General features: G+C 62.3%; 3 protein-coding genes across 3 annotated transcripts in view; 1 reads left to right on the forward strand and 2 right to left on the reverse strand.

Moving 5' to 3' along the window:
* Nucleotides 1-3,371, forward strand: part of ILF2 (interleukin enhancer binding factor 2) — a 3,640-nt gene extending 269 nt beyond the window's left edge. The window contains exons 2-14 of the mRNA XM_042020794.1: nucleotides 138-179; nucleotides 328-370; nucleotides 993-1,097; nucleotides 1,297-1,374; nucleotides 1,509-1,611; nucleotides 1,704-1,769; nucleotides 1,879-1,995; nucleotides 2,082-2,160; nucleotides 2,269-2,356; nucleotides 2,472-2,533; nucleotides 2,698-2,812; nucleotides 2,890-2,980; nucleotides 3,064-3,371. Coding sequence (XP_041876728.1) covers nucleotides 138-179; nucleotides 328-370; nucleotides 993-1,097; nucleotides 1,297-1,374; nucleotides 1,509-1,611; nucleotides 1,704-1,769; nucleotides 1,879-1,995; nucleotides 2,082-2,160; nucleotides 2,269-2,356; nucleotides 2,472-2,533; nucleotides 2,698-2,812; nucleotides 2,890-2,980; nucleotides 3,064-3,224 — 1,150 coding nt within the window. The 3' untranslated portion in view covers nucleotides 3,225-3,371. The remainder of the gene's footprint in view (nucleotides 1-137; nucleotides 180-327; nucleotides 371-992; nucleotides 1,098-1,296; nucleotides 1,375-1,508; nucleotides 1,612-1,703; nucleotides 1,770-1,878; nucleotides 1,996-2,081; nucleotides 2,161-2,268; nucleotides 2,357-2,471; nucleotides 2,534-2,697; nucleotides 2,813-2,889; nucleotides 2,981-3,063) is intronic.
* Nucleotides 3,372-3,608: 237 nt separating this feature from the next.
* SNAPIN (SNAP associated protein) lies at nucleotides 3,609-4,928 on the reverse strand. Its single transcript, XM_042020795.1, has 4 exons — nucleotides 4,486-4,928; nucleotides 4,126-4,172; nucleotides 3,925-4,043; nucleotides 3,609-3,848 (listed from the first exon to the last, which is right to left on the reverse strand). Exons 1-4 carry the CDS (start codon nucleotides 4,590-4,592, stop codon nucleotides 3,759-3,761), a joined length of 363 nt encoding a protein of 120 aa, XP_041876729.1. The 5' UTR covers nucleotides 4,593-4,928; the 3' UTR covers nucleotides 3,609-3,758.
* Nucleotides 4,929-5,031: 103 nt separating this feature from the next.
* Nucleotides 5,032-6,281, reverse strand: part of LOC121661085 (mothers against decapentaplegic homolog 4-like) — a 5,362-nt gene continuing 4,112 nt past the window's right edge. Inside the window, exons 9-11 of the mRNA XM_042020852.1 lie at nucleotides 5,795-5,963; nucleotides 5,422-5,560; nucleotides 5,032-5,286 (exon numbers count right to left, since the gene is read on the reverse strand). Coding sequence (XP_041876786.1) covers nucleotides 5,087-5,286; nucleotides 5,422-5,560; nucleotides 5,795-5,963 — 508 coding nt within the window. The 3' untranslated portion in view covers nucleotides 5,032-5,086. The remainder of the gene's footprint in view (nucleotides 5,287-5,421; nucleotides 5,561-5,794; nucleotides 5,964-6,281) is intronic.

The following is a 6,281-nucleotide window of genomic DNA, read 5'->3' on the forward strand; positions in this document are numbered from 1 at the left end:
GGGGGACCCTGAGTGGGACCGGGGCGGGACCGGGGGCAGCGGGCGGGGAGCACCGGGGGGCGACGGGACCGGGGTGGGGGAAGCGGGCCCGGGGCTCTGAGCCCCCCGTTAGCGCCGCTCCCGTTCTCTCTCCGCAGGGGCGATCGAGGCCGCGGCCGTGGCGGCCGCTTCGGGTCCAGGCGAGTCCCGGGGCGAGTCCGGAGCTGCTGAGGGGGCCCGGGGGGGCCGGGCCGGGTCCCTGCATGTCGCGACAGGGCCGTGTCGTGACGGGGGGCGGGAGGGGCTGCCGAGCTCAGGGAGTGAAGTGGGGTTTTCTCTCCCCTTTAGGTTCCGGCCCTTTGTGCCCCACATCCCGTTCGACTTCTATGTCGTGAGTAACCCGTGCCCCGAGGGCAATTCCCGGGAATTTTCCAGGATTTTTCCAGGGTTAACGACCCCCCATCCCGGATTTGGGGGGGGGGGTTTGGGTTCTCACAGTGTGGGTGAACTGCATGAATTCCCTAAAAACGCTGTTGGATCAGTTAAAAGCCCAAACGAAAGGATTTTACTGCTGTTGGAGATGGGGTAATGGGACACAGTCGAGGAATGACAACACAAATCATTCCAGGATTGGGGTTTTTGGGATTATAACAAAAAAAATCCCTGGACTGAGGTTTGTCCTCCCTCCTCAGGGTGATGTCAATACCTGTTGCTCCCCCTCAGGTGTCCTCTTGCCTGTTTCCCACCTTTCCCAGGAGGAAATCATTCCCTCCCCGCAAATTCCCTGAGTTTTTCCCTTTGGACAGGCGATTCCAAGGCCCTGCAGCTGCAGACAAAGGGGGTTAACACATTTATTTAATAAATTCTTGAATAGAGTTACTAAAACCCTCTGGATCTGCCCCGGAGCCGCACAGGTGGGAGCTCCTGGACACCTGTGGAGCTCTTGTAGGGTAACGCAAAGGCGGAATCGTGCCAGAGGATAAAATCCCGGTGGGAATTCCGTCCCGTTCCAGTGCGAGATGGCGTTTCCCCGCGTCAAGCCCGCGGCGGATGAGACAGCCTTCAGCGAGGCCCTGCTCAAGAGGAACCAGGACCTGGCTCCCACCGCTGCTGAGCAGGTGCCGTGCCCAAAATTCCCCCAAACCCTTGGGATGGGGCTTGGAGAATCCAAAGTCCTTCAGGAGCGGCCTAAAAAATAGTTAGTTCTCCAGAATAAGCAACTTGGAAGAGTTTTTTGGATCATAAGGTGGATTTTGTGCTCTGGAAATGGGATTATTCCAGGTGTTCCTGGATAATCCCTGTCCCGTTCCTTCCCAGGCTTCCATTCTGTCCCTGGTGACCAAGATCAACAATGTCATCGACAATTTAATTGTGGCTCCGGGAACGTTTGAAGTGGTGAGTGCCAAAGTTGGGAAAAGAGCTCCACAGGAAGGTGCTCCCGGCCTGGGCTGGGTTAAGGATCGATGCTGAGCCCCCCAAACACGGCACGTGGGTTGAATTCCTGGGATTTTGGGGTGTTCTTCCGACAGCAAATCGAGGAGGTTCGCCAGGTGGGCTCCTACAAGAAGGGGACGATGACGACAGGGCACAATGTGGCAGATCTGGTGGTGATCCTGAAGATCCTGCCCACCTGTGAGTGCCCTCCGGGCGGGATCCGAGCGGCCCTTGGCACCTGGCCCAGCTCCAACCCTTCTCCTCCTCCTTTTCCTTCTCCTTTTTCCCAGTGGAAGCCGTGGCAGCCTTGGGGAACAAGGTGGTGGAGAGCCTGCGGGCACAGGACCCCAGCGAAGGTGGGGCCGCGCTCCGGAGCAGCGTGGGCTGAGATCCGCGACCATTCCCGCATTCCCACGGAGCTTCCCAGCACCTCCACGCGGAATTCCCGGTCTTTTCCCCCCTCAGTCCTGACCATGCTGACCAACGAGACCGGCTTCGAGATCAGCTCGGCCGACGCCACGGTGAAGATCCTGATCACCACGGTGCCGCCCAACCTGCGCAAGCTGGACCCAGAGCTGCACCGTGAGCGCCCGGCCGTGCTTCCCGCCCGGAGCTGCAGCGGCGCCCGGAGCCGGCTGGAAAAACCTGGGAATTTCTGCTTCTTGCAGTGGACATCAAGGTGCTGCAGAGCGCCCTGGCCGCCATCCGGCACGCGCGGTGGTTCGAGGAGAACGCCTCGCAGTCCACGTGAGTCCGGCGCCCAGGGATCCGTGGATCCCAATCCAAATCCTCATTCCTGAGAACATGGAGAGCGGTCCCGGTGTGGGACTGACCCTCCTCCTGCCTCTGCTCCAGGGTGAAGGTCCTGATCCGGCTGCTCAAGGATCTGAGGATTCGCTTCCCCGGCTTCGAGCCGCTCACGCCCTGGATCCTGGACCTGCTGGTGAGGGGACTCTGATGTGGTGCTGATCCCGATCCCGGCAGGAGTTGGGATTCTCATTCCAGGCTCGGATTCTTCCGTTCTTCCTGCCCTAATTCCTGTTCCTTTCCCCCTCCAGGGACACTACGCCGTGATGAACAACCCCACCCGGCAGCCCCTGGCCCTCAACATCGCCTACAGGTCCGTGGCATCGCTTCCCTCACAGGAATTCCCATTGCGGCTCCGTTTTCCCGATAAAACCGTTGGAATCTCAGGGGCTTGGCTGGGAGATGCATCCAACTCATGCAGCTAGCGGTGTTTTTGCTGGAAGGATCCAGTTTTAACCCACAATGTCCCGTGTGCAGGCGCTGCCTCCAGATCCTGGCGGCCGGGCTCTTCCTGCCCGGCTCCGTCGGCATCACGGATCCATGCGAGAGCGGGAACTTCCGCGTGCACACGGTGATGACGCTGGAGCAGCAGGTGAGGGGGAGGGTCCCCGAAGGGAAGGGGACACAGGGGTGGTCTCTGTGCCCACACTGACCCGTCCCTGTCCCCAGGACATGGTGTGCTACACTGCCCAGACCCTCGTCCGCATCCTCTCCCACGGAGGATACCGGAAAATCCTGGGACAGGAGGGTGACGCCAGCTGTGAGTGGTGCTGGGGGGGTGTGTCCGGGTGGGAATGGGGCTGGGATCCCCGACTGGGTCCCCAGGGTCACCTCTTGGCGCAGACCTGGCGTCCGAGATGTCCACGTGGGACGGGGTGATCGTGACGCCGTCGGAGAAGGCGTACGAGAAACCTCCGGAGAAGAAGGAAGGGGAAGAGGAAGAGGAAAACCAGGAAGAGCCGGCGGCAGGCGAGGAGGAGGAGAGCATGGAGACGCAAGAGTGAGGGCCCAGTGACACCTGTGCCGCCTGGAGCAGGTGAGGGGACACCGGCCGAGGGACACCAGGGGGTCTGGGCCCCTCCTCGGTCACTGACGCGTCCCTGTCCCGTGTCCCCGTTTTGTAAGTTGCACATTAAAGCGTCCCCCCTTTCCAGCGTGTCCTGCTTGTTCAGATCCATGTGGGATTAGATGGGAATGAGACAGGTGGAGCAGCTGGAGAAGGATCCAGGATTTGAAGGACCCACCTGGGGCTGCCCAGAACCCACTTGGGGCAGCCCGAATCCCACCTGGGGGTGTCCAAATCCAACCTGGAGGTGCCCGGATCCCCTTGGCAGTACCTGCCTGGCTTTGTTGTCCCCAAGGCCCCTCAGGGACGTGGGAGCATCACGGACTCTCAGTCACTTTTATTCCAGCGCCCACAAATCCGGGAACATGGCTCGGAGTGTCCCGGTTCCCTCGGCTGCAGGTGATGGGGGACATCCCCTCAATTCCTGAGCTGGGATAAACAGGGATACCTGCTCCCCTGCCTGGTCACTCGGTCACTTGCCCTGGTAGCCCCCAGCCTCCAGCATCGCCCTCCTCCGCACCGTCTCCTTGGCCACGCTGTGGTTCAGCCTCCGCAGCCGCTCCTGGACATGGCAAAAGTCACCTGTCAGCACCTGGGGGGGGGCTCTGGGACCCCCAGAACCCCCTGTCCTCCCTCACCTGGGCGTTCTGCAGGATGTTGTTAACCAGCACCACGCGGCGCCGGGCGTTCAGCAGCTTCTTCACGTAGGGGTCGAGGTCCAGCGCCACTTTCTGGTCCTCATTGATGCGGCAAAGCTCTGGGGAGGGGTTTGGGTGAGCCCCCCGTGCCCCCACGCTGAGGGGTGAGGGGGGCAGGGGTGACCCCCGGCTTTGGCTCACCTGTGGCCAGGCTGTCGATGTGCTCCCGCAGCTCCACCTGGCTCTCCCTGTGGAAGCGGGGCAGGTAAAACCTTGGATCTGCACCCCAAATCCACCTCTATCCCCCCCAATATGGGACCTGCAGCCCCCAACCACCTCTACCCCCCCCAGCCACCAACCTCCCCAGCACTGCCCACCTCCCGTACCCCCAAAGCCCTTCATCCCCAAATCTGGCCCCCACATGCACCCAAGGCCCTTCAGCCCCACGAAACTGCCCTTCCCGGCTCTACCTGCCCCTCAGCCTTTCAGCCCCGGCCCGCCGCGCCCCGGCCCGCTCCCGGCCCGTCCTGCCCCGCTCCCGGCCGCTCGGTCTGCCCGCACCTGACGCTGTGGACGTGCCGGTCGAGCTGTCGCACCGCGGGCCGCAGGAACTGCAGGAGCCCCTCAGCAAAGAGCTCCCGCGCCCCGGGGCCGCTCCCCGCCGCCATCTTGGCCCACAGGCGCCGCGGGAGCTGCCGGGAAACCGAGTCCGCGGGCCGGGAGAAGCCGCTTCCGGTGCGCGCCGCGGGAGCTGCTGGGAAATGTAGTTCCGAGGGCACAGCTGGAGGCACATCTGGAAACGCATCTGGAGGGGCATCTGGGGGCACAGCTGCGCTGCTGAGCGTCCGTCAAAGGCGCTGACAAACCCAGGCCACAGGCTCCAGCCCCATCCATCAAATAATGGTTAAAACAACACAGTTTTGGTCCTTTCACCTTGCTTTTTTGGTTTTTTTTTAATCTTCTTTTTTTTTTGTTTCTTTTCATACAAAAGTTAAGTCAGGAGGTGGAAATCAGCACTGAGGGCCTGGATCGGCTGCACTACAGCCAGGCCGCAAATTCCGACCCCATCCATTAAATAACCGTTAAACCAACACATTTTTGGTCATTTCGCCTCATTTTTTTGCCTTTATTTCCTTTTTTTTTTGGCTCTTCCTTCCAGGAGTCAGGCGTGGGCGTCGGGCAGGGCGTGCAGGACGTGGTCGAGCAGCTGCAGGGCGCGGTGCAGGTGCACCTCGATCCAGCAGGGCGTGCAGGTGATGCTGGCCCGGGGGTAGTCGGGCCCCCAGCCCTTGACGAAGCTCAGCCTAACGAGGCACAGGCGCCGCAGGTCATCCACGCCGAGCCCCGCGGCCACCGACAGCCCTGGGGGGGGTTACACGGTCACCACGGGGCTCCCAACCCACCCTGGGGTCACTCACCAACGGTGGGTGGCCACTGACAGCCCCGCGGGAGACATGGTCACATCATGGGGGTTGTGTCACCCCTGTGGTCACTCACCGATGGCCGGAGCGATGCCGCCCACTGAGCCAGGCCCGGGGATGCTGCCGGCCACAGCAGCGGCCTGAGCAGTGGCCGCAGCCTGGGCAGTGGCCGCCTGCTGCTGCATCTGCCGGTGGCACTGGCGCAGGTCAAACACCTGCGGGGACACGGGGGGACCCCTGAGCAGGGCGGCTTTGGGGTGGGGGGTACCCCGGTGTCCCCTTCAGCGTGGCCATACGGGGCTCTCTCCATCCCTTGCGTCCTTCCACTGCCCTCCCCCATTGCCCAAAACCCCCTAAAATCTGAGCACGGAGCTCCCCCCACCCCTGGTGCCCTTCCTGGGGGCCTGAGGACACCCAGAGACCCCCGGAGACCCCCGGAGACCCCCGACCTTGATGTGTGCTCCGGGGTAGACCTTGTGCACGGCGTCCCCGGGGGCTCTCCCGGCCTCCCTGTCCAGGTAGAAGCTCTGCACGAACACGGCGTGGTCGCTCCGGCAGCGCATCCACACGTCCCCCTCTCCGCGCCGCTCCAGCTGCACCCCCTTCCCGATGTGCAGCCTGGCCGAGACCCTCAGCACGGACCCCCACGGCCCCACCCCGGCTTCCACCCATCCGGGACAGGCCCCAGGTTTGTCCCCATTTTGCCCTGATTATCCCATGGTTTTCACTCATATCCCCCCCTCCCTCCTGCCCTAATTATCCCTCCTGGATCTCCCTTTCCCCCATATCCCCATTTTCCCCTCACATCTCCCCTTCCTCCTCTGATTCTTCCCCTTTTCCTCCTTCTGGCCTAATTATCCCCCGTTTATCCCCCATATCCTCCCTCCTCCCATTCATCCCCCATATCCCTCCTTCTCCCATTTATCCCCCATATCC

Source organism: Corvus kubaryi, unplaced genomic scaffold (assembly GCF_017639235.1).
Source record: "Corvus kubaryi isolate FWS band 111438036 unplaced genomic scaffold, C.kubaryi_AGA036_p1.0 37052, whole genome shotgun sequence".
NCBI classification, from domain to species: Eukaryota; Metazoa; Chordata; class Aves; order Passeriformes; family Corvidae; genus Corvus; species Corvus kubaryi.